This window comes from Halichoerus grypus, chromosome 9 (genome assembly GCF_964656455.1).
Source record: "Halichoerus grypus chromosome 9, mHalGry1.hap1.1, whole genome shotgun sequence".
NCBI classification, from domain to species: domain Eukaryota; kingdom Metazoa; phylum Chordata; class Mammalia; order Carnivora; family Phocidae; genus Halichoerus; species Halichoerus grypus.
Genome location: NC_135720.1, coordinates 19,156,648 through 19,184,493, shown reverse-complemented (window position 1 = coordinate 19,184,493; position 27,846 = coordinate 19,156,648). Strand labels below are relative to the sequence as shown.

At 37.4% G+C, this 27,846-nt stretch overlaps 1 protein-coding gene across 1 annotated transcript in view; it reads left to right on the top strand.

Annotated features, from left to right (window-relative positions):
- Positions 1-27,846, top strand: part of ADGB (androglobin) — a 154,135-nt gene that overhangs the window by 80,841 nt on the left and 45,448 nt on the right. Inside the window, exons 14-23 of the mRNA XM_078054606.1 lie at positions 3,175-3,211; positions 4,088-4,274; positions 5,043-5,106; positions 8,488-8,590; positions 11,463-11,604; positions 13,221-13,335; positions 16,690-16,857; positions 21,303-21,438; positions 22,064-22,201; positions 24,429-24,522. Coding sequence (XP_077910732.1) covers positions 3,175-3,211; positions 4,088-4,274; positions 5,043-5,106; positions 8,488-8,590; positions 11,463-11,604; positions 13,221-13,335; positions 16,690-16,857; positions 21,303-21,438; positions 22,064-22,201; positions 24,429-24,522 — 1,184 coding nt within the window. The remainder of the gene's footprint in view (positions 1-3,174; positions 3,212-4,087; positions 4,275-5,042; positions 5,107-8,487; positions 8,591-11,462; positions 11,605-13,220; positions 13,336-16,689; positions 16,858-21,302; positions 21,439-22,063; positions 22,202-24,428; positions 24,523-27,846) is intronic.

Here is a 27,846-nt window from a genome sequence, read left to right as displayed (position 1 = left end):
CCGGCTTCCCCACTCCGATACCTGGGAGCTCTGCCGCACTCAGGCACCCCTGGTTTTCCTGTGACCCCGAGGGTCCTGAGACCACACTGTCCCAGCGAGGGTTCCACCCCACGCTTAGCCACTGGAGTGACGTCCCTCAGTGGAGCAGACTTCTAAAAGTTCCGATTTTGTGCTCCGCTGCTCTATCACTTGCCAGAAGCGGCCCACGGAGGCCCCCTCCCCTGCCCTCTATCCTCCTGAATATCGCCTTGGATTCATTTCTCCACACGTCCTACCTTCCAGAAAGTGGTCGCTTTCTGTTCAGAGAGTTGCTGCTATTCTTTTCTTTGATCTCCTGTTGAGTTTGTAGGTGTTCAGAATGGTTTGATCCCTATCTAGCTGAATTCCTGGGACCAGACGAAATTTAGGTCTCCTACTCCTCTGCCATCTTGCTCCTCCCCCAATAGTCAATCTGTCTTATTCTTCCTTATTCCCTTAATCTCCCTCCCCAGAGTCAATCACTTTTATTTGTGTTTTCTGATTTGTATCTCTACATTTCTAAACAGTAGGCATGTACACTGTTTTTCTCTCAGCACTGGTGAAAATACCTAGCATACGGTAGACACAGTTACATCTTTATTGAATGCTGGGATTCTGTTATTTCTTGATCTATCAATTTAGATATTACCCCTTGTTGTGGAAGATAATTATTTAGCACTGCTGTCCTCACTCACCATGGCAAACCTCCACTTTCCTCTGTCTTCCAGATTTGTTTACTTCAGAAGTCTTTGTTGAATCTATATTCTAGCTATATAAGGATTATTACTGTGGAGGCAATAAAGGAAAGAAATTCCCATATCTATCTGTCTATCTATCTATCTATCTATCATCTATCTATTCATCTATCTATCACCTATCTATCTATCTATCATCTATCAATCATCTATCGATATATCCCATTTTGTTTCTTCATTCATCCATCAATGGACACTTGATGAATAATTCTGCTATGACCATGGGTGTAAAAATATCTCTTTGAGACACTGCCTTCGATTCTGTTGGGTTTATATCCAGATGTGGAATTGTTGGATCACATGGTAAGTCTACTTTAATTTTTCAGGATCTACCATACTGTTTTTCACTTTATATTCTCACTCTGAGTGCACAAGACTTCCAATTTCTCCACATCCTCACCAACATGCACTCTTGTTTTTATTTTTTTATAATAGCAGTCATCATAATGGGTGTGAAGTTGTATCTCACTATACTTTTGATTGGCATTTCCCTAATGATTAGTGATGTTGAGCATCTTTTCATATGATTTTTTGTCACTTATGTATCATCTTTGGATAAATATCTAAGTCCTTTGCCCATTTTTAAATTAGTTTATTTGGTTTTTGTTGTTCTTTGTATAAGTTCTTTATATATTGTTGATGCTACCCTTTTATCAGATACATGATTTGCAGATATTTTCTCCCATTCCACAGGTTGCATCTTCATGGTATTGATTGTGTCCTTTGATGCACAGAATTTTTTTATTTTGATGTAGTCCAGTTTATTTATTTTTACATTTGTTATTGCTGTTGTTTAGTTTCATATCCAAGAAATCACTGCCAAATCAATGTCATGAAGCTTTCCCCCTATGTTTTCTTCTAAAAGATATATAGCTCTAATCTCTTTGTCTTTGTGTCAACCTTGTCATCCAAACTTTCTGTTGAGTTTATTTCACGTTCCTATTTTTAGTTTCTAAGAGCTCCCATTCTTGATTGTATTTTTGTAGAAGTTTCTTATTTGATAGATGGATATCCTCTGATCTTTCTGGTATTACCAATTTAAAAAATGTATCCCTATATAATTGTTTTTGTTTTCTATTAATCTCCCCATCCACACCCTTTAGTTTCTTTAAGTCTCCTTCCTCAATTGTCTGGTGATACTTTGTTGCACATATATATATATCTAAGGAATTCATGACATTAATTAGCTGCTGATTGGAAGTGGCTTTATAGAATGGCTAGAGCTTGTCAGCTAGTAGGATAATTAATTTAGGATAATTGGGGATAAATGAGCTTCATTTGGGGGTGGGATTAGCTCCAAATGTAGATTCCTTGGAGGTTTTTCCCTGGCCTTGGTCAGTTTCTCCAGTTAAGAGTCCTCTAATCTCCCTGCTGGGGTGGAATGGGGCCCAGGGGTTAGTAGACACTTATCCATCAGTGTTATTGCAGCCAAGCAGTACAGAGGAGCCGAGAGTCTCAAAGTTCAGCATGTGGACTTTCACTTAATTCCTTTCCTCCCTGTAGAGGCAGCTTCTCTTGTTTCCCATGGTACCTGTGAACCCAGATCTGGAGATTGCTCATTTAATTTCTCCACATGAAGCAGTTTCCAATGTCTTGTTTAGGCAGAAGGCTAGATGTTAAATCAGAAAGGATTACAGCAAAACGGGGATTTGTCTGTTCCTTAAATAGACATTTAACCCAATCCTGTATTTTGATATGAGGCCATATAGCATTCTCTCCTTCTGAGATGCCTGTTAATCATTTCTGGGGCCCTAAGGCATGGATGGGCTTGCTTCTCACTGGCTTCTCAGGTAGCTCTGCTCTGTTATCACCTGCATCCCTTTACATCATCCAAAATATTGTTGCCATCATCCATCATGTGTCTGTATGAGTTTGTACCATTTTACCTTTTATACATATTTTAATTGTGTCACAGAGAAAACGGAATTGCACAAATGAATTCACCTTCATTTCCCTGTTAAAATTTGGGAAAACCATTTTTTATAATTTGAAACCCACCTTTCTAGGTTCTGTATGTTAACTGCCAGTTATAATCTCATCTCATTATATTCAATCTGTAATAATGTCAGGTGCTTCATACCAAGCCAAATAACTACTTGAGGATATTATTGTTTTAATTTAACTTTTAAGATTTAATAATTTAATAAACTCTCATATTCTGGGTTTTAATGTCACAAACTTAAACCCTCAGCCTATTATTGAATTAAATTCATATCTTTGAACTTTAAGGTTAAAAACAAAGTTTCTGCTTTACCATGTTTTAGTAACTATTGGCAGAAATCTATTTCTTCAATGATTAAAAGACAGTATTAACTCTTTTAAAAGCATTTGTGCTTTAAATAGCTAACATGTTTTGCTGAATTTATAAATGGTTTCTTAACGTGTTCCTTTCACTTCACAGGGTAATATTATTTCACAAGTTGTACTTGGAAAAGGTAAATTAATAATCTTCTCATGACTTTCACAAACATCAAAGCACAGGGGATCTCTGCTTCTTGACAGCTCTTAGCTGTCTCTTCTCCTGGCTCTTGGCGGCCTGTCTCCTGTGTCTCCTCTGATGTGTTAAGTCTAATCTACTCTGAGCTAGAAAAATCAGATAATCTCCCTTGTTAAATTCATGCTTAAAGTAAAAATAAAAGATGATCTGATTAAGGGCCCAAGAGTACAGTTCATGTGTTTTAACACATGAATGTGATGATCAAAGCATGGAAACCATCACCAATTCCTCAGTTCCTAAATATAGACTTGGCCAATCCTGAAATCCAAAAAGCATTATGTGGGATGTACATATGTAGAATTTTGACTCAAAAGTCTATAAGAACTTTATGACATTACTTGATCAACATAAAATAAGGTGCAGAATCGCTAACTATGCGGGAGCATTTAAATGGCTTCTGAAATGTATTTATTGCAATAGCTCTCCCTGGTTCTCCTTTCTTCTGGTGCATGAGCTATCTCCTCCCCTCATACGAACATGTCTGCCTGTAGCCGAGGTTAAGTACCTAAACTAGCTAATTTCTGCTGTATCTTAATGATCTGTGAAGAATGGGCACACAAATTTATGAAAGTGATTTCAAAAGTTTTAAACACTCTGCTATTTGTTTAAGTTAGGATTACATTCTCCAGAGTGTATGAAAATCTGTCTCTGCATGGACCTCCCCATATTTGAGGCTTGCATGTAAATGATTGCCTCAGGAAACGTTTTTTCAAAAGTAGACTTCAATATGCAAGTTGCCCTCTATAATTTTCCATATCTCAATAACTTAATATTTAACAATGTAGGTGCAATTGACATGTTTGTCTTCTGCTACATGCAGATGAACTGATAGACCTTGGGCTGAATGACGCAGCCCATCAAGGTGAAGGATTTAGTTTGGAAAGAGATTTGGTCAGCCAGACAACAGCCACACAGGATAAATCACAGGAGGAGTTTGGAACAATAAATAATAGTGTTTCTAAAGAAATATGGTTGGATTTTGAAGACTTCTGTGTATGTTTTCAGTAAGTATAAATTTTTTGTGTGTATTAAATATAGTGGATATATAAGCCATTAATTTTTAGCTATCATTCAAAAGAGTTAAACCAATATTAGTCTGATGTTGATATAGTATCCAGTAAAAATGTTAGAAAGAAAAATAGGTGAGCTGATTGCCCACATAGAATAATAATAGTCAAACAGATCTCAGGTCAGTTTCAGCTCGTCCTCAGAGACTTATTTGTTGATGAAGATAAAGATAGTTTATTTACTGAGAGGGATCATTTTTGTCTCTTTAGGACAACTAATTCAATGCAGTTGTTATTATTTTTCTTCAGCTTTATTGACATATAATTGATAAAATAGTAAGATATTTAAAATGCACATGGTGATGAATCGATATACATTGTGAAAGATTCTCCCCATCAAGTTAACACATCCAACGCCTCACACATTTGCCAATTTGGGGTGGGGGGGGCGGGACATTTAAGTTCTACTCTCCTAGCAAATTTCAGTGATACAAACTGGTATTATCAATGTTATACATTAGATCCTCAGACCTTATTCATCTTATAACTGAACATTTGTATCCATTTACCAACCTCTTCCTATTTCCCCCACCCTCAGTCCCTGGCAACCATTGTTCTCCTGGGTTGTTATTATATATATATTTTTAAATTTTCATCTGTCTTTACCTTGTTCTGCCTATAATTACTTGATTCTATGAAACTTAGCATGTAGTACTAGTCCATTGCAAATGATGACAGTAACCTGTTATAAATAATGTTTTTCAGGAACATATATATTTTTCACAAGCCAAATTCATATTGCCTTAACTTTCAAAAAACAGAATTCAAGGTAAATATATTATGATCTCTTTTCTTTGTTTTATGTAATTTTTTGATTAAATCAGGCTAGTGAAAAACACCTTCAAATCTATCAAGCATTTCTAAATTTATAATTATATTAACAAAATCAATTCCTAGAGTCTTCTACTGATCTCTTATCCAGACAATAAGTAAAATTCTGCTACCTCGTATCTCCAAGTATGATTTATCTGATTATGTTCAATCCTGAGCTGCATTATTATGTAAATTCACGTTAAAAATATTTGATTTATGAATAACTGAAGCACAAATAAATTCACTATATTTGATTTCAATTAGTCTATTGAATTGCATGCTATTCCTAAAACAACAGCACATTTCTACTACAATTTCTGCTATTTTTGTCCATGTTTTTCCCTCTACGTGGAGTCTATTCTCCTTCATGTTTATTGCTTTCATCTGGCTAATGCTAGAAGTCTTTCAGAACAGCATCAGTGTCCTTGAACCTGTGAGACCTCCTTCCCTGGCCACAGAGTCTAGGTCAAGTACCCTGACTCCATGCACTCTGTGTGACCTGTACTTACCCTCCTTGGTCCCAAAGGCCTGATTACTTCTCATGCCCCTCCCCCCACCCACCCGCTTGATGTCAACATCTTAAGAAGGACTCTGTCCTTTTGTGTACTATTACAACACTGGTCCTGGCATGAGGCACGGACTCAATAAAAAATTATTGACTGAATCAATTAACAAATCTCACAAATTGTGTGGCATTTTGGGGAAGACTATGAAACATATTCTAGGGAACTGGATTGTATTGAAACTCTTATGTTGCTTGTAGGGGGCCATTCAAACCCCTGATGATAAAGCCACATCTCTATAAGGCCTGTGCAGAGGTGGGGGAAGAAAGAAGTATTGGAGATGACTTTTCTCGTTGCACTCGTATTCGATAAAAATGCAGGCAGAGAAAACCTTTTGAGCATTTTTCAAGAGGTGCTCTATAGCCGGATGTCTGCTCTGAAAGTAAGGTTCAGATCTGTAGTAGGGCCTGGGGGGAAGGTAGCAGGGAGAAATCGTCAACCTAGCTCTGGAGTTTATCTATAAAAACACCCAGAGGAATGCTTTGGCTTTATGAAGATAACAACACTGCTAAGCAGGAATAACCGAACCCAGAGTATGCTGTGAGAATAACATACCATTTACAGGTCACTGTGGCATATGTCCATATTCAGACTGTTGGCAATAATAAGATGAAGTCATTTATAGTTGCTTACTCTGTTGCTGGCCCCGCACTAGGTTCTTTATTGTATTAACTCTGCATAGCAAATCCTATAAAAGGACTATTATGATCAGCATTTTTCAGGTAAGGAAACTGAGGCAGGTCAAGGCTGAGTAAATTGCCCAAGACCACCCACTGGAAAGTGGCACAAGCATCCTGAGAATTGTGCCTGACGTGGACCCTGTGCCTTTGTCACTGGTTTGCCCCTCTCACTAGGTTCACCAGGTTGGTGGCTCGGAGCCAGGCTGCCTGGTTTTGAATCCATGTTTCATCCGGGGTGGGATCTGACTAAGCTCAGTCCTCTTTGCCTCAGTTTTCTCATCTATAAAGTGATTGCGGTAAGAGCCCTATAGATAGAGTTGGGAAATAATGGAGAGAATGTATGTAAAACACTTAGAAGAACGCCAATCATTAGCAAGGGGTAATCAGTGTTGGCTGTCATTGTTAGTAAAGGCAGTTTGGTTATGAGTTTGTTATACACCACCGTCCTAATACACGTGTGTATGTGTGTAGCACAATGGCCAACTGTTCTTTATTCTGATCCTATTTTTACAAACTGATGTAAATATAGATTTTTTTTTCCTTTTCAAGTCTCAGCTTGGCAAAATAAAATGATAACAATCCTTCTGAGTCCCTTCCTTCCCCTGAATTTTTTTTTAACATCAATGGTATGAGAAAACAATAATTTTTTCTTAGAGGGCACTGGAATCCAAACTTAACAGCGTTTGGGATGGCCTAAAAGGAAGGACTGGTTGTGGTCTGAGGCCAGGCATTCCTGATGTTAGTGGCCACAGACTGCCAGCTGAGCCCGAGGCCTCTTCCAGAACATTCCGTAGATGTTCCATTGGTGCTCAGTGTGTAGGTGGGTCGGGGGGCTCCCAAAGGTGCCCTGTGCAGGCACCAGAGCAGAGTACCTCCATGTGACCTCTAGGGCCACACTGTCCCTAAATTCTCAGACTCTCAAAAATGGCAGCAAATGAGCTCTGTGCAGAAACTCCTCCTCCAGCATGTGCACTAGGCTGGCAAAACCAAGCTTCCTTCATAATTTTAGAGAGTGAATACTTGAAACAACTGTCTTTATAACCAACATGTGGCAGCCAGAAAGAACCAAAGAAGACAAATGGCTAATGCTTACTATTGAAAAATATCGAGGGAAGCAATGGTTATGTTGTATCGAGCATTTCCAGCAATCTTGTCATACTTGATTAAATAACAAGGTTGCTTTTTTCACAATATGACTAGAGATTTTTCTTTCATATTTTAATTGTTTATTTAAGTATCGTTATAAAATAATATGAAAGATTTTAATGTATAATAGCAATGACATTAATTTAACACACTTACCATATGCCATCAGTCAAAATTCACCAAGCAGGGGAAAGGCAATAATAGTCTCAAAGACCAGCCCAGGAGTTGGTAAATAGATATACCTACTCTTGACTCTCAGCTTTGCTACTTGCAAACTCTGTGACCTTTGGCAAATTACTTATTCTCTTTGTGTTTCAGTTTCTTCATCCATGATTATGGATATCAATAGTACCCATATAGGATGGATTGAGTTCATGTTCATGTAACCCTTACGTGGCTGTCCTATTTTGCTCAGTACTGTCTTGCAACTTCAAAACAAAAATCCCGTCTGGTGCATTAGTGTGCAATGCTGTATTTCTGAGGATCTTGTAAAAAAAGGAAGAAAGTGTTTATATCACATAGCACCATGTAAAATACCTTAATACAGCCCATTAGACATTTCCATTCTCTGCTAAAGTTACTCTGTGGCCTGTCTATTATCAGGGACCCATATTCTCTGAGCACTGCTCAGCCTCAAGCCCAGTCTCCTTCACTTGTTATTTCTGGAGCAAGCATATTCCTTTTCTTTGCTCATGGAGAAGAGTTTTGACTCTCTCTGATAGGGCAGCCAATCTCACACAGGTCCTATAGACCCAGCTTCCGTAGACTATAGCCAACACTTACCCAGTGTGATTTTCTTCATATCATTAAGGCTGTAAAGTATTTATCGTGGTGTCTAGAGCATAGTAGGTTCTCTATAAATGTTAGGTATTGTATGATTATCACAAGTGGCAAATACAGCATTAATAGACTAATATTAAATTCAGTGATTCATCTTATTTCTTGCAGTTCTCAGATGAACGTGTGTCCTACTATCTATTTGTGGATAGTCTAAAACCTATTGAACTACTGGTTTGCTTTTCTGCATTGGTACGATGGGGAGAATCTGGAGGTAAGAGAGCTTTAAGAAAATTATAGTCTTAAAGCCCAGTTTACTTTCATTCAGTCCAGGGAAATACAAGATTTTTAAGCTCTGGATGAAGGAACTTATTTCCTCTCCAGAGTCTCTAAGAGAGTCCTCCTTACACCATCTTCTAGGATGCTCTTTCTGCTCAGACATTGTGGGTTATGTTCACTCTTGCCACCTGCACCTCTCCTTGTCTCAGTCCTGTGTTCCCCTCTTCGGCATGCCTATTCACTCTGTTTTTCTTTCCACCTCTACATGTCATCGTTCTTGAGTCTTTAAAGATCTATTGAAAAACATGCACTCTTTCTTTGATTTGACAATTCTGAAGACCTTTTCCTCCATCCCACCTTGACCTTTGTTTTGTTTTCATAATTATATTTTAGAACTTACCTGCCAATAACTGCATCATCACAAGCTTCTCCATTTCAGGCTCTGACTACATGCCCTGACTCTCCAGCTCACTCACCCTAAAACCCTTGCTCCTATAATCCTTTGACTCCTCTGGGACCACCATCCACTGACCCTCCTACTTTTCTCTGTCCTTCCTTTCCTCATGTCCTTATTTTTCTCATCCCCCAGTTTCCATGGCCTGCCATTGTAACGGTAGCCTCGGACATACCTCAGTGCGATTACTCTTCTTACCCTCTCAGCTTACTGTCCTGGCAAAACCCAGATATTGGTTGAATTTGACAGATGAACTCTGCATCTCACCTGTGTGCATCAGAGCAGCTGAATGTGACTGGAGAAAAAATAATCCTATCAGCTAGCCCCACTTTCAACTGAGGGCCACAGATTTCAAAATGGCCCCTAAGCACTGCCAACGTTTCCCTGGTTCATGCATTCTCCACTCTTGTCCTAATGGATGACTATCTCAAACCTCCAGATCTCTCTAGCAGTTGCTCTCATCCTCCTGCATTTTCAGTAAATGACCTTACTGCTATTTTCATTGGAGAGATAGACAAAAATCAGGAATGACCCACCTCATCTTCCCATAACGAGCTCTTCACAATTCTAGTCACCTTCCCTCCTGCTCACATGGATGGACTGTTCTTGCTTCTCTGAGACCAGCCCTTTGCTCATATGTATGTTTGCACAAAACATCATTCTTCAGTTTTTTGTCCTGTTTTGTTAAAGTTAAATCTGTTTATTTAAAAACAGATTAAGAAACAGCATTTTTTCCCTTACCAATCATAGTTTTACCTACGGTTTGTTTTTAATCTTACTTTTAGATTTATTTTTAATTAAGATAAACTTGGCTAAGCAGATCACGTTTTCCATTTTAAAGAAAATATGCATAATCAAAAAGTTTTCTTGATTTTGATAAATAAAATTCAAAATATTACCTCCTATTTCAGATGAAATAAATATTTTTACTGGATTTCCCAAGATCAGTCGTGTTAATTCTATGTGATCAATGAAAATGTATGGCTCTTATAGAAAAAGCAAAACCTAAACAACAAAATCAAATTATCTATAACTCAAATTTATAATGCCTGGCACTGTGGAGGTACAATAAATATTTGCTGAATGCTTTTACTATTAAATGTCCTACCAACTGTGATGGCAGGGACTATGATTTTTCACCCACTTATACCCAATGTTTTGAATAATGTCTAGTGTAGCCATGGGCAATAAATACTTGTTGAATAAATTTGCCAAACTTTAGTGGTATAAGCTTAGTATATCTACTAACTAATAACTCCTAAGCCACACCATGTCCTAAAACATAAAATTCTATGTGTGTAGAGGTGTTTCAGGTCATGTTTTGCCCTTCTATCTTCAGCCTGAGTGTTATTTGGAAATAGGGTAAAGATATAAGCTAAGATAATTCCTGAAGATGTAGTGTACACCAAAGTGACTACAGTTAACGTCACTATATGGTATATTTGAAAATTGCTAAGAGAGTAAATCTTAAAGCTTCTCATTACAAGAAAAAAATTGTAATTGTATGTAGTAATGCATGTTAGCTAAATTTTCACAGTAATCATTTCACAATATATGCAAATACCAAATCATTATATGGTATACCTAAAACTAATACAATGTCATGTGCCAATGTTGTCTCAATTAAAATTTTTTTTTTAATTTAAAAAGTGTTTTGGCCTCACCTACTGATGAAGAATAGTAGATATTCTTTATTCATTTTAAGAGGAACACAATATGAAAATTAAATTTTTGTTCATTTTTGCTATTTCTATACATTGTCAAAGCTAAGAATCAAAAGTAAAACCTAGGGGCCCCTGGGTGGCTCAGTTGGTTAAGCAGCTGCCCTCGGCTTGGGTCATGATCCCAGGTCCTGGGATCGAGCCCTGCATCGAGCTCCTTGCTCCACGGGAAGCCTGCTTCTCCCTCTCCCACTCCCCCTGCTTGTGTTCCCTCTCTCACTGTGTCTTTCTCTGTCAAACAAATAAATAAAATCTTAAAAAAAATTAAAAAAAAAAGAGTAAAAACCTGGATTAAACAATGGGATATTTCGACCTTGCTTTGCCACTATCTTAGGAAAATCTCTTATTTTCGCAGATGAGGTGTTTTTCCTCCTTTAAAACTGCATCTAGAGGGATATGGTGATTTCTGTCACAGATGATTAAATGAGACAGTCTTGTCTGTCCTTTTGCTAACTCTCCCATTCCTGGTTTCTTTAGTGAGGAATGATTCTGTGGAGGAAAAGAGGACAGAGAGGAAGACCTGAGTCTCACTTCAGTATTATTTCCAGTAATTATTTACCCAGAGTATTTTCTCTGGGTTTTATGAATATTTTCAGAAAATCTCTAATTCCTGGTATTATTATTATCATTACTAATGTTGTGAAGGCCAGCTAAACTCTCACAGTCAAATTTTAACATTTTCCCTCTCCTAGCTTTAACAAAAGACAGCCCCCACATAGAGCCTGGACTGCTTACAGCTGAATCAGTTTCTTGGAAATCTCTGAAGTCCCGGGAACTTGTTACGAAGATTCATACGTATGCTACTAAGGCTACAATGGTTCGCCTGCCTGTTGGGTATGGAGTGACTTCATTTTTCCCATATGAAGAATTTTTTGAAGCCTTGTAAACCACTGGCTACCAAATAATTAAACAATATGGGATCTAGGATATTGTCTCCTAAAGTGATTTTGTAAGAAACAGATCTATCATTAAGATTCTTGAGCTAGATAATTCCATGAACAAATAAATTGAAGAAATGCTGTTCAGTAAATCTCCTTTTGGAAGACTCATAATTGTCAAAGTCTGGTAATTTCTTAAGAAAGAATATGGTTTAAAACAGCATTTCCTAAAATTCATTTATTAAACAATCCTTTTTGTTTTCTTGTAAATCTTACATTCCTTGGCAAGAACTATGATTTTATTTAAAAACAGATTGACAAACATAGCATTTCCCCCCCATGGTTTCTATTTTTTTAACCTATGGTTTGTTTTTAATCTTACCTATAGTTTTGTTTTTAATTAAGATAAACTTGGCTAAGCAGATCACATTTTCCATTTTAAAGAAAATATGCATAATCGAAGTTTTCTTGATTTTGATAAATAAAATTCAAAACATTACCTCCTATTTCAGATGAAATAATTATTTTTACTGGATTTCCTAAGATCAATCATGTTAATTCTATGTGATCTATTGATCACATAGATCAAAAGCTACAGCTCTTATAGAAAAAGCAAAGCCTACACAGCAAAAACAAATGCTAAAATAATGTGTGCAAGCATCCAGTATTCCTAGAAAGTAATAAATTTTAGAACTTCAATATTTCTCACTTCTACCCTAAAAACTTCGGCATACAGAGATTCTCCCAGAAGTCATTATTCTGGCTGAGTGCTCATCCATCAAGACAGCCAAGAACAGGGCGCCTGGTGGCTCAGTTGGTCAGGCGATTGCCTTCAGCTCAGGTCATGATCCCAGGGTCCTGGGATCGAATCCCACATTGGGCTTCCCCTGCTCTGTGGGGAGCCTGCTTCTCCCTCTGCCTCTGCCTGCCACTCCCCCTGCTTGTGCTCTCTCTCTCTCTCTGTGTCAAATAAATAAATAAAATACTAAAAAAAAAAAAAGGACAATCAAGAACAGGGAATTAATAAAGAACCTTCTTATATATATATATCCAAGTGTTTTCCCGCAGGACGTTACCTATCAGCATGAATGTTTTGAACATGCTCTAAGGGCTCAGTAAATGAGGGGAAATGAGCATCCCTGCTCTCAGTGATACCCCAGCCTGGTAGGAGAGACACAAACAACATAGGTGAAATGATGCATTTGTGAGGAAATGACTATGAAATGAATCTGAAATCTACAAAAGCCCTATAGCACCGCGAATTATTGTTGTTAGGGAAAAACCGAGACTTGTCTCTTGTGATGTGACTGCAGTGCATGGGAGAGGTCTCCGGCATGTTAATCATTTAGTGTAACCATTTTGTGTCCCAAATAATTAATGCAGTTAGAGTTCATGACCTCTGATGATTCTTTCAGAGTGAAAATTCAGAGGTCCTTATCCCATCCATGTTAAAGAATTCTACTCTCACTAATGTTTGACTTCATTTGAGCACAAGTTGTCATCAAACACCTAACAGAGCTTAGAGCAGCAACAAAGGAGCCTGTGGGTCCTCATGTTTTCCATTGTCTTTAGGAGACATATGCTGCTCTTCACTGCATACTCCCCAGTAGGGCATTCCATACACATCTGCAGCATGGTGACTTTTATCGTCGGAGATGAAGATGTTGTGCTACCCCACTTTGAGCCGGTAAGTACTTAAGCAACCATGATTTTTTTTGTGTGTGTGTGTGTGCCTTTTTTTTTCAAAGATTTGGAACTAAATCACATTCCTGTCTTTTATTCAACTTACCCATTTATTTTATTTTATTTTATTTTTTTACCTTTTAAAACTGTTAATTAAGTATATCCTACAAGAAATTCCTCCCCAATGGCATGTACAATACACAGTCTAAACTCTGTAGGGATACAAATAAAATAATTCTCATTTTTCTCCAACAACTGCCTTCACCTCAGCTCTGTGGAATCCCCTGTCATGTCTGTTAACATTTCAGGTAGATTCCATAGCATACTGGTCCTTTGGGATGTATAGAGGATTAGTACAGCCTTTCTATTAGTTTAAAATTGTGGTATCATATGTTCCTTGTACCCCCTTCCTTGGCCTAAGGAATTTGGAGTGTTTGACTCTGGGATTCAAGGAGGGAGGATCCATGGAAAATTCTGTCATTCTTGTTCATCTCCTCTTCTCTTGGCCTCTTCTTAGTTTCTTTTTTTCCTCTGTTCTGAAGCATCTGAAAGAAGAAACAAGGTAAATGAACCTAGCATTTCCCCTGAGATTCTGTCTTGGTTTTAGACGTCCTCCATAACACATCTTCTTTAGATATGTGGGCCTCTGCTTTTGGGGGGCCAATTTGCATGGGGCATTCCCACTGCACAATTCAGTTTTACACCCTCCCCTGAACCCATGTCCATGTAGCACCTCATTGTATTAATGAGGCAGGATCTTCTCACCCAGTCGGTAAACCTCTGGGCCAAGACAGCAGCAAGATGGCTCAGGAGCTCTTTTATGTTAATGTTGCTGTGGCCCAGACGTGCTCAGTCATGAATTCTTGCCTCTCTGGGCAGTGGTTGTGCAGGATTCCCTATGGCTGCCTCCTCTCTGCTGTGCTGTTTCTCACCAGTCCTCTCCTTCCTGTTCAATAGAAGGAAGATCAACAAGCCCACCTTATAAGTGCATGTCTCTTATTCCCTTAATTATATTTATTCTGCTTATTTTAAATTCTTGTTTAATCTTTTCTTTGTTTTCTTTAAAAAAAATAATTCTGCTTTAGGTAGTATGGACTATCCAGTTTGTCTCTTTCTTTAGGTGACTTAACTTCATAAGTGTTTAGTTATTTGGTCTGTGAACCCATCTGTCACTGGGGTTATCAATCCCTCCATCTTGTAAAAATTATTGGACCTGAAAGCCAGGCCCTATTATTCTTCAGTTCTAATGAAGAAGCAAGAGATAGACTAGTCCAAGAGCAGAGAGACTCAAGCTCCTCAGAGCCATACAGGATCACTCCCAGTGCTGCCTCTTGACCAGACAATTTTTCTGGTCATGGCTTCACGTCAGGGAGAAACACCAAGCTTTCTCTAGGCTTTCAGACGTTGGGGGAGAAGGTAATAGAATGGTAAATGCATTAAGGGGGCAAGTCAGTTGCATCTGTCTTCATCAGCAGGAGATCTGTACTTGTCTAGGCATTGGGCCATTCCTCAAAATTTCTGCAGGGAACTAAGGAGCAATGATGGCACCATGGTGCTCCCTAGGAAAGGAGTGAAAACACAAAGTTTTGCTTCAACTTCACCCTCTTCATGCTGTCTCAAATCACCCTCTGCTCTGGGCAGCTCATCCTCTACCCACCAACTACCCACTACACACCAATCAAAAGAATTTTCAAACTCCTCAGGGTTCTCTTCCTCACTCTCCCACTTTCTCCCCCACCCCTACACTGACTCTCTTTTTGGTTTTGACCTACAGATTTGCAATTTGACATCCAATTTCTTTCTTCCACCAGCTTTATTGAGGTAAAACAGGCAAATAAAATTGTAAGTTATATAAACTGTACATTGTGGTGATTTGATATACATAAACATTGTGAAAGGATCCCCACCATCTAGTTAATGAACACAACCTTCACCTCACATACTTATCTTTTTTGTTGTTGTTGACAACATTTTTTGGGGGGTGACATTTGAGTTCTATTCTCTTCACAAATATCAATTACACAACACAGTGCTATCAACTATAGTCACTATGGTATACATGTAGATCTTCAGACCTTATTCAACTTACAGTTGAATGTGTGTACCCTTTTACTAACCTTTCCTTAGTTTTCCCACTCCCTAGCCCTTGACAACCACTTTTCTACTCTCTTTTTTTTTTTTTAAAGATTTTTTATTTATTTATTTGAGAGAGAGAGAATGAGAGAGAGCAAGCACATGAGAGGGGGGAGGGTCAGAGGGAGAAGCAGACTCCCTGCCGAGCAGGGAGCCCGAAGCGGGACTCGATCCAGGGACTCCAGGATCATGACCTGAGCCGAAGGCAGTCGCTTAACCAACTGAGCCACCCAGGCGCCCCTGTTTTTGAGTTTTTTTGTTTGTTTTTAAATATTCCACATATAACTGATACCATGCAGTATTTGTTTTTCTCTGTCTGGTTTATTTCACTTGGCATAATGCCTTCAAAGTCCATCTATCCATATTGTCACCAATGGCAGGATTTCCTTCTTTCTCATGGCTAAATAATATCCCATTATCTCTGTGTGTATGTATGTATGTGCATGTGTATATATATATTATATATATGTGTATATATTACACATATACACTACAGCTACACACACACACACACACACACACACACACACACACACTGCATCTTCTCTATCCATTCATCCATTGGTGGACACTTAGGTTGTTTCCATTTCCTGGCTGATGTGTATAATGCTGCAATGAATATGGGGATGTAGATATATTTTCAATGTCCTGTTTTCATTTCCTTTGGTTATACACCCAAAAGTAAGATTGCTAGATTAGATGATAGTTCTATTTTAAATTTTTTGATGAATTTCCATACTATTTTCCATGTCCCTATCTCCTTTTTGCTTTTATTGTCTCCTCAGAGTCCATAGCAGGAGGGAGCCAGAAGCAGGAGGGAGCCAGTTCACCCTCTTATCTTTTAAATCTTTATCACTCCCTCCCTGAACTCTTCTCTGCCCATCAGTTCTCCAATCCCACACAATTTTTTCAAAGTAATTCCTAGACATCCTTCAGAACTAAATCTGGGTATTAAAACTGTGGCAAAATTTCCCCTGGCTCCCAATATGAGGTAGGTGTTCTTCCCATGTGTTCCCACTACAGCAGGGATTATATCCCTTGTTTTATATCTTTGAGATCATAGACCCTAGGAAAATGCTTTGATCAAGCAAGCGTTTCATAAATAACTATTTAATCAACCATATAGAAGAGGTTTACTATATTAACTGAAATTAAATTTTTGTAAGCTTAATTACACTTAAATAAAAAAGAAAGTGAGGCTGGCTGCTATGCTTTGTCTTCACAGGAGAGCTACCGATTTACAGAGCAGGCTCTAATGATTTTGAAAGCTGTTGGAAATGTGATTGTCAGTTTCAAAGATAAGGGTAAACTCTCCGTGGCTCTGAAGGATTTACAAGCAGCTCACTACCCTATACCCCTCCACAATAAAGAACTAACTTCACAGCACTTCAGGGTAAGCACATTCAAGTTATGATGTTTCTAGAAGGATACTTTCTATTTGAAAAAAATATTTATATCTTATATTAGGTGATCCCCCAAATTAACCTTTAAAAAGACTTACATACATTTCCAAGAGAAAGAGAAAGAACTTGCAACTGCACGTTTTCTAAAGTGGTATCTAAGAAAAAGGGAGGGAAAGAGTTTATTCCTTCATTTTCCATAGAGAGAATTAAGCCTTGCTTTTGTAATTTGTATTTGCCCTTATAGTATCTTGTATTCTATCTGGCAATGCTACCTGGGACACAATCACTCCTAATTGAGAACTGCTCACTTAGAGCATGAATAATCTGCAAGAAATACCTGCCATGATTTACTCTTCAACCAATCTGATTTCCTCCCTTAAGTGAACTCTGTTATCCATTCTTGAAGGTGATGGCTCTAGATGGCTTAAGATGGTGTTCACAAGCTCTAAAAATAAGCAAATAATTAAACCATCATATGACAAGAAAGCTATGGTCTCCCCTTCTACAGCTGGCCCCTAAGGCCATAGCTGGTATTCAACATCTCTCTCCTCTACCACCCATTCTAGATTTCCCCTTTTTTCCAGCCAAAGCTCCAGCTGTTCTGGTTGCCCGGTGGGTGACCTAGACCTTCAATCCTGATGAGCACAAGACCTGATTGCCTTACTCTTTTCGGGCTGTGATTAATCATTCACTGCGGAAGCACCAAGAAGTGTCCCAGCAAATTCAGACATAATTCTTCCTGTCCCCATTATGCAGCAGAAACCCTAGTACTTCATGACAATCAGGGTAAATTCTCCCCCCACACCATTATATTTGTTCCTTTTTTCCTATTTGTATACCAGAATGAGAAGCTCAAAGCAACCAGGCATATATCATAACTTAGGTTTATTGTAAATCATATCGTGTTCCCTGATGGAAACATTCCTTGCCCTCCATCCCCAGGAATTAGGTCCTCCAATTTAGCAAACTGCGTGTTGGGACAGAGAACACTAATTATTGCAAATGGACCACTGGAAATAATGGTGAGAGAGGCCAATCCTACTTCCAATCTTTGAATCCCAGGCCTGTATGTCTTAGATTTTACAGATATAGCAGTGGATGTTGGTCTTTGGTTCTGTTCATATATACCGTGCCCTGGAGATACCCTGTCAGTTCTCCAGGATGTCATCTCCAGGCTGGCCCCTTAGCTGAGGCTTTTATATGCCATTCCAATTTGCCAGGAATTTTATCAATTCTTTCTATGGTATATATTAGGACCATTGAGTCCCAAACATTCTCCAGTGGTTAAATCTCCTCTGTATAATGAGACCCTTGGTCCAAGGGGGATGTTAGGTTGGATCTGATGTTTGTAAGTCAGATTTTCTGTAACCCCTTGGGTAATAATGCTGGCAGAGGCACCAAGGAAAGAGAAAGCAAACTCATATTTGAGGTAGGTGTCAATGCTAGGAAGGATGCATGGGGACAGGAAGAATTATGTCTGAATTTGCTGGAACACTTCTTGGTGCTTCTGCACCTCCTTGATAGAAGCCCACTGAACTAAACTTGCCACCACGTGCTGACTGGAATCCCCAGAGGATGATAATTGTATTAAAGTTTCTGCTACTGACAGATTAGACTGCTAAGCCTGGGTGAAAGAGAGCCCAAACTATTGGAACCATTCGTAGTTCCTGTCCCTGAGTACTTGTGCATGAGTCTGTTGTTGCTAGGCCAGATCTAATATGTAAAGGACCTTTGTGCGTGCTTCACCTACACAAAAGGGAGCTATTTTGGTAATGAAATACTTTAAATTTTTAAATATTTTTATACTTTTGTATTACGTAGTTATGTGACATTTCTTCAGAGCCACATCCCATAAATCAATACATTTCAAATTTGTCTACCATAAACAATTCCAGATGGATCAGTTGCAGCATACTATAAGTATCCCATAGATAAGGACTCTCTCACTAGTAAATAGCATTAGTGTGTTTTCTGGGAGGTCCTTCATTATCATGCTTACAAAACAATTGGTGCTCAAATCTCCCACAGATCTTTCTCTTGCTTTGGATCCTGCTCAAAGCTGATGGCCTTGTAAGTCACTCAGTAAATGCATTGGAATAATATTCCCCAAAGCAGAATATTCTATCACCAACTCCAGAGAAGACTATCAAGGACTGGCCTCTTAGTTGCAGTGTCTTATCCTTTACTTTAGAGGGGATGTTCCAGCATGCCTAATCCTCTGGACCCCTGAAATCACTGATGTGGTGAATCCATGAATCTGTGTGAGGATTATTCCCCACTCTCTAGCATGCACGTGTCTTAATCAGGAAGTCAGAGTAATGGTCCCTTCCTGCCCACAGGTCTGAGTTCACTGCGGTCATCAGCATCCACACGGAGCCCAGAGTGATGTCCTGTAGAACACCAACATGAACACTTAAATGTAACAGAGAGTAGGAGGATTAACATAATCATGTATTTTTCTTATTTTTATACTAGACGCTGAAATACTTAGAGCATTTTATTAGCATGTCACAAAAAACACATCTAACTCATTTAAGTCATAACAAGGAGCTGGATGTGCTAATTTCTTATAAGAATATAGGGAAACCTTGACACCCAAGGATAGGAATGACTCAGTGCGGAACTTCAAAGAGGGGACAGACAGCCCTTTGAACGTATCTTCTTCATTTTGTTTTTCTCCTTATAGACTTGTTATCTCTACTCCTAAGTTCATATCATGGAAAAACTGACTCCTGACTTACATCACTTTCCCATATGAGTCCAGTTTAGAATATCTTGATCCTGATCTCAAATTATTCAACCAAAGTAACAATGATTTGCTCAGCTTGGGTTAGGTGGTTTCTTACAGGCTTATCCACCATTGTCAGTTGATGGGGCAGTTATAAATATAGATTATGAAATTAGGTCCCCAATATGGGGAGGCACCCCTCTGGAGTAGTCAGAAAATGTGGACTAAGCAGGAAGTACAATAGTCATATGTCTTTGAAGAGCACTGTATTTCACCAATTCTAAGATGCACATTTCTTTTCACACTTTAACATGAGAAGGAAATTAGAGTGTGTCTTATAATTGGTGGTTCCTTATAATCATTACTGGCCAGGTAGCCTTCAGAATTCTCTACACACACAGGGACATGTTCATAAGGGTTCATACTGTTACCGCTTCAAAAGAAATATGCGTATTTTTTTGACAAAGGCCTAATCCTTGTGGGAAGAGAATTAAATGACATTAGAGAGCCTCTCAAAGAAACATGAAAGCAGAGGGATTTTCCCTACACCAGACTGACACCCCCCCTCCCCTGAAACCCTCCCCCCACCAAGGCACAGGGAAAGAGAGAGAAGGAGAGGAGAACCTGGCTAAAAATCACCTCAAATGGTTTCCCAGGCACCTTACATAATCCACCAAGTACATTACTCCCTGTGGACAAATAAATAGCTAAAAGTAAGCCAGCAGCAGGGTGCTGGGGCTTGGTGGTTATTCTCAGTGGCATGAGTAGATAAATGGAATCCCTCAGAATTTCAAGATAAAAACTATGAAAAAACTTGGAAGAAGGAATATGTGTTCTGGTTATGGTCTAAAAACCTTCCATGGGTCCTCTTTGGTAGGATCAGGAATGAGCCAGCACCAACACTTACTGAATGGGGGTCCGTGGTTTGAGTGAAACCCCAGGGACAAAAGTAGAATGCACTCTAGGCAATGGTGCATCTTCAAAGCTTGACAACATAAAGGACAAAATTATATAGGAAAACACAGATGTTAAGTATTTTCAAAAAGTGATTTGCAAGAGTAAGAGTTTGAATAAAAATGTTTTCAGAATACTTAACCAACTTATGTGGCTTATTTTATTTTTTTCATGTATGTTTCAGTGTGATGTATGACAAAAAAGCTCTGTCTAAATAAATCTACAAGAGTTTTTTCAGTAGGAAGTAAATACTCATAGATGAAAATAAGAAAGTGATAAAAAGTCTAAGCAACATATTTTCTTTTTTGGTAATACATGAAACGATAGTGTGTCTTATAGTGGATGGTGTTTTAGAACCAATGAAATATAGTATTTAACTTGCTTAAACACAAAGGCCATATTTTTCATCTTATGCTATATCTCTTCAATCAGTTATATTCTGATTGAGTGTACATTATAAACGTTATAGTGATTAAATTTTATTAAATTAGAAATGGTAAGGTGATAAATAATTTTGCTCTCTTCCTGGGTGAATGAGACTTCAAGATCTTCTGTTATATTGTGCATCTGAAAAATATGTATTTTTATTTTTAGAGTATTTAAAGTTTTGTACTTTAATTTGAATACACTTCAAATGCATTCTGTGCTCTCTAAATGTAACATTACCTGGCAATGTTATTTTCTTGGTTTAAAAAACGTTAATGTTATTTTCTTGGTTTAAAAAAATGGACTAACATATTTTATCTTTTTCAGGTTTTTCATATTTCTTTATGGCGTTTAATGAAAAAAATTCAACTAACAAAACTTCCTCCCAACTTTAAATTTGCATTTCGTGCTATGGTTTTGGATTTGGAGTTACTCGATTTCTCCTTAGAAGAGGTTTCTTTAGGTACTGAATAATTTAGATATTTGTTTGACAAAGGACTTTCTAGCCTTATAGAAGAGAAATAATTTGAGAAAAACACAAAGATTTTGTGGAGTAGGTAGACTAGGTCTATACCAAACAGGTGGAGAATTCAAGCTGTGCTCTGGGAAGCCTATGGTCTCCAACGATCTGCCTTGTGTCCCCAACTTCACATATTTCCATGGAAGCCCAGAATTCCCCTGTTTTATTTGTTTCTTCCCTGAAAGACTATGAAAGTTGCTAACATTTACGATATGATTAGAGGAATTCTGGGAAGATCTTCAGATCCAAGGAACCCTCCTTTCCCGCTCTCCCAATGCTCTACTCACGCAATTTTAACATTTTCTTTCAGTTTTGAGAGAAACCCCTTACTATTTTCACAGAAGAATTCATAGTAGCTCACTCAGTATGTAGTGTTTCCTTTCTCCAGAATGTTTACGTTCTAAAAAAAGGGCCACCTGCAGAGCACAATATTAAATACAAAGACAAATCTATCATTGTGGCACTTTATATGTCAGGGGACTTTAGCAGTTAAAGGTATTGAAAACTGGGGAAAGGATTAAATACTTTAACTCAACTTTCAGTCCAAAATTTGTTTTTCTCTTTCCAGCGGAATGGGTCGACATTAAATACTGCCTACCAGTAAGTGATAAAGAATATTCTCCTGAGGAAGTAGGAGCAGCAATTAAAATTCAAGCCATGTGGAGAGGGACTTATGTCAGATTGCTTATGAGAGCTAGAACACCAGGTACCCTTTTCTAGTCATTTATAAAATAAACTTGTGTATGTAAGAATGAATATTTGTGTGCTAATGAAAAACATTTTGGAGTTATCTTACTTTATTATTGGGCTAATTCTTTGTAATTCTATAAATATTGAAATTCCTTGAGGTCAGAATGCATGTCAGGACACTCACTCTCTAGCTCCCAGAACTTAGCACAGTGCCTGGCACAGAGTAAGCATGCAACAAATACGTGCTGGAAGAAAGCATGAGGGACTCAGTGAATGATCAGCTATGTCTCCCCAGTCTGTTGTGAGTCTTACAGTACAGAAAACTAGTCTTTTCCTCTATGCATCTCCAATGTCTAGCAGAATGCTACAGCAGTCAGCTTCAGCTAAGCTGTGGATATTTTTACATTTCTAGATCATTTTTCAAAGAAATAAATGAATGAATGAGTAAATGAATGAATGAGTTGAGTGAAAGAAGCTTTCATGTGTCCGTGTGGCATACATTTACAGAGCACAGAATGCATTTGAAGTGTATTCTAGCTATTAAATCAACTTATCAGTGTATTCTATTAAATCAAAATATTTATGTATGTATAATAAACTATTTTTGTGAAAAAGGTTATTTTATTTTAGCTTTTTATCAGCTTAAAATAAAACACCACAGTGGCAAAAATTATATTTAATCATTTTCATTCTGCAGTTTTTGTTTATAAGAAAAGGCTTATCTCCAATAGAATTTTTTTTAAGATTTTATTTATTTATTTGAGAGGGGGGAGAGAGAGAGAGAAAGAGAGAGAGAGAGAGCTTGCGAGTGCACAAGTGAGGGGAAGGGCAAAGGGAGAGGGAGAAGCAGACTCCCTCTGAGCAGGGAGCCCAACTCTGGGCTCGATCTGATTCGGGACCCTGGGATCATGACCTGAGCCGAAGGCAGACGCTTAATTGACTGAGCCACCCAGGTGCCCTCCAATAGAATTCTTTGAATGTACTGAAACATTTTGTTGTAAAGTGTCTCTATTTAAAGTATTTATTTATTTAATTTATTTTTTTTTTAAAGATTTTATTTATTCATTTGACAAGAGAGAGACACAGCGAGAGAGGGAACACAAGCAGGGGGAGTGGGAGAGGGAGAAGCAGACTTCCTGCAGAGCAGGGAGCCTGATGCGGGACTCGATCCGAGGACCCCGGGATCATGACCTGAGCCGAAGGCAGACGCTTAATGACTGAGCCACCCAGGCGCCCCTCTATTTGAAGTATTTAATGAGAATAATCAAAATGTTCATCTGAGCAGGGAAAACTACAGATACACAAATGTAAAGTAAATAAACTGCATTGTATAGTTGTGTGAGAGAAAAATATTACTGTTGCTTGATTTTGATATTATTCTATTAGAAAAAGTAAAGATAGATTTATCAAATTAAATATATAGTAAAATATACTTTTTGTTGTCCACATATGTTGTAAAAATTATATTCAAACAATGATTTTCTTTCTCTTTTTAGACACAAAAACTTGAAGAACTTAATAATGTTTTAATAATATTTGCATTTCTTTCACTCAATGAATATTTATTGAATAACTTGTGTGCACAGCACTGTTCTAAATTCTGATTTTATTGAAGTCAGTTAAACTGACAGAGTTACTGCTTTGATGAATCTTGTGTTCTAGTGGTGGTAGACATACAATAGACAAGTAGATATATTAAGATATCAATTTCAGATTCTAGTAAGTACTATGAAGAAATTAAAATAGGATAATTAGGGAAAAAGTCAGTTTCTGACTTGTTAAATTTGAGCCACTTACTATGGATTTGCATTTTTCTGACCAAATCATCTAGTCCTAAACCAATGTGGATTATGGGACTGAGTTTTAGTGGGATCCCATTAGCTGTTGTTTTTTAGAAAAATTGAATGAATTATTTTTTGTCATAAGAGCTTGCATAAAGAACTTTTAGTGTGATAAAAGATCTCCTGATGTAAACTCTTTGATGAGAATGTTCAATTAGATCAAAGAACACTTTATGATGTCACTGAAGATGAAGGAAAACAGCACAAAGCGATGAGCAGAGCTGTTGACTAGAAGTTTATAGCTTTATATTTTAACATAATTTTGCTGCTAATAAAGCCTATGGCTTTGGATACCACCTTGTGAATTTCAGCTTCTTTATCTGTAAAAGGAGGGCTTTGAACAAGATGATCTTTCAGGCATCTTGCAGTTTTTATATTGCTGTTTTTAATTATTATTTTTAGACACAAAGGAAAATAACAGTGTTGCAGATATTCTTCAAAAAGTTTGGAGTATATTGGAACTGAATATAGAACAGTATGCAGTTTCTCTCTTAAGGTAAGGCAGCATAATGAAATTTCTTATTGCAGTATCTTGGTATCCTTCAAGTTCCTGTTCAAGTGCTACCATGTTCATTTGAGTTTTCCTAATCACTGCAGTGAGAAACACCACTTCTTCTGAACTTCCACAATATTTTATCTGAAGCATTTCTATGGTACTTACTACTTTTGGTTTGTCTTAGTTATACTTAACTAATATTCTAAGCAGAAAACCTCTGAGAAGCAGAGCAAAGTTTCTTGAAGTCTTATGGTGTTGAGGTGACCAAGGTCAGAGTTTGGGACCTACCAGGGGAGGGGACTGCAACAAACAATTAAAATTGTCGGTTGAAGTCCCTGGACAGTAACACTCTAGAAACAGGGGTAAACCAGAAGTAGACTGAGCCTCAGCAAAACTACTGTAGCCACAAACCATATCTGAGCTACAGGATAATCTGAACAAAACTGAGAAATTATAAATTATAGTTATATATATACACACACACATACAGACATACTTAAAAGAGGCAAACCCTCTGGTGATGTCGGAGTTAGCAGACAAAATCTCAAAACTTAACTGTAATGGAAATGCCAAAGAAAATAAAGAATAAGGAGAAAATAGATCAAAAGTTTAGATTAATAAAGCTGAGTCAAATGGAAATTACATAAATGACGATTTTTTTTTTAGATAATGTTTTTTATTTAACACCACACTATTTATTAAGGTCATTAATTTATCCTAACTGTTTAGTTAGATAAATTTTGCTAATTAATTACACATACTCATGAAACTACTGCAAAAACATGATACAGAATATTTCCATCACCCACAAAGTTTTGTTTCTGCTCTTTTATATAACTCATCCCTTCCCAACAAGAAACCTATACTCTGAGTTTCATCACCATAGATTAGATTTGATTGTTCTTCAATTTCATATAACTGAAATCACACAGCATGTGCTCTTTTGTGTCTGGCTTATTTCACTCAGAAATATTCCTGAGATTTTTAACAACTGAAATTAAAAACTTATTTGTAGATTTAACAGCAGATTAATCAGAACAGATGAAGAGATTGGTGAACTTGGAGATAGGTCAATAGAAAAGTATCCAAACTGAAGCATAGAAGAAAGCGAATGGGAAGTAAGAAAGCAACATAAGGGACATGTGGAATATGCTCAGAAAGTCCAATATTGTCATTATAGCCCCAGACTGTAAAAAGATAATAACTGAGAACTTTCCAAAACTGGTAAAACACATCAACTCATGTTTTCAGGAGACTGCATGCAAACTCCATGCAGAAAGGCTACAAAGTAAAGTATTCCTAGACTAATTGCAGTGAAACTACTGAAAAACAAAGGCCAAAAGAAAAACCTTCAAATCAGCCAGAAAAATAATGCATATTATCTTCAAAGGGCAATCAACAAATAGCTACATATAAGAATAAATTCATGACCTTAAGCAATGAGAAATGTAGAAGTTAGGTATAAGGTTTTAAAGAGTTCTAAGGTTATAGTATTATTGCAGAAATGGTAAAAGTAATAATTTAGATGAAACTCTAACAGGGGAGGGATGCATGGTATCCTTTCTAGCAATATACTAATGAACAGCTAGTGAATTTAGGAAGAGATAAGATTAATCTCACAAATCTTCTAGAGAACAGAAAAAGAGGAAACACTAACCAATTCATAACCTTGATTTAAAAAATTCAACAAGGACAGTAAGAAAATGAAATTGCAAACCAGTCACCTTCTTCAAATTGCAAACCAATCACCCTTTTGAATAGATGCAAAAAATGTGTAATAAAGTATTAGTAAATCAGAATCCATCGTCTCTCATGGTTCATCTCCCCCTCCAATTTCCCCCCCTTCATTCTTCCCCTCCTGCTACCTTCTTCTTCTTCTTCTTCTTTTTTTTTTAACATACAATGTATTATTTGTTTCAGAGGTACAGATCTGTGATTGAACTGAGGGTTCTAGGGGGAGGGGGGTGGGAGGATGGGTTAGTCTGGTAATGGGTATTAAAGAGGGCACGTTCTGCATGGAGCACTGGGTGTTATACGCAAATAATCATGGAACACTACATCAAAAACTAATGATGTAATGTATGGTGATTAACATAACATAATAAAAAAATTTTTTTCAAATGAAAAAAAAATTAGTAAATCAAAATTGGAATTAAATAAAAAGGATAATGCCTTATAATCAAGTAGGCCTCTCATTCCCAGGTATACAATGGTGGTTTAACGTTAGAAGATTTGTCATTTTAATTCAGTACATTAACAGGGAAAAGGAACAAATCATTTGGTCCTCCAGATAGAATCAGAAAAAACATTTGATAGAATTTAACACAAATTCAAAATTATTTAATTATTTATTTTTTGTTTTTAGAAAACTTGCACTTTTAGAGAAGAAAACTTTTAGAGAAGTCTTTCATTAATATGTTATTGGTATCTGGTATTTTCAAAACTTACTACAAACATGATTAGTGGTGAAATTTTGAAAGAATTTTCCTGGGTTTAGAAATGAGACAAAAATGTCTGCCTGATGACTTCCATTCACAATAATCCTGGAATAATTCTGAGAAGGACAAAATGGCAATAAAGCAAAGTAAAAGTCATTAGGATTTGAAGGGAAAAAATAAAACCACCACTGTTTACAGACGATATGATTGTATATGTAGAAAATATTTTTTTTAATTAATTTATTTGATAGAGAAAGAGACAGCAAGAGAGGGAACACAAGTAGGGGGAGTGGGAGAGGGAGAAGCAGGCTTCTCGCCCAGCAGGGAGCCTGATGCGGGGCTCGATTCCAGGACCCTGGGATCATGACCCGAGCCGAAGGCAGACACTTAATGACTGAGCCACCCAGGAGCCCCGGTAGAAAATATTTTAAAATCTGCAGAAAAATTATTAGAGTTACAGAATTAAAGAAAAGTTGCTGGAGACAAAGTCAATATAAAATAACAATTGGATTTCTACTTATAAGCAACAAATAGAAAATTATATATGAAAACATATAAAAACGTAAAATAACCTAAAAATAATGAAAAAAATTCACGATGAAACAAATATAAAAATTTTAAACATAGAGAAAATCCAAATCTATACGGTACTTGCCTAACCCTGAGGGTAAGTGTCCCGTTCACCTCACCCTAGTCCTGGCCATGGACACTGCCATTACTTGATCATCCAGCTTGACTGACTTGCACACATCTTTCAGCATCAGACCTAATGCTAACCCCTGCTATACTAATTATCAGGTGTGTGGCCTGGGGTAAGTCTCTTATCCTCTCTAAAGTTGAAATTAAAATTTTATTAATAATATTTAATATTTTTATTAATAATATT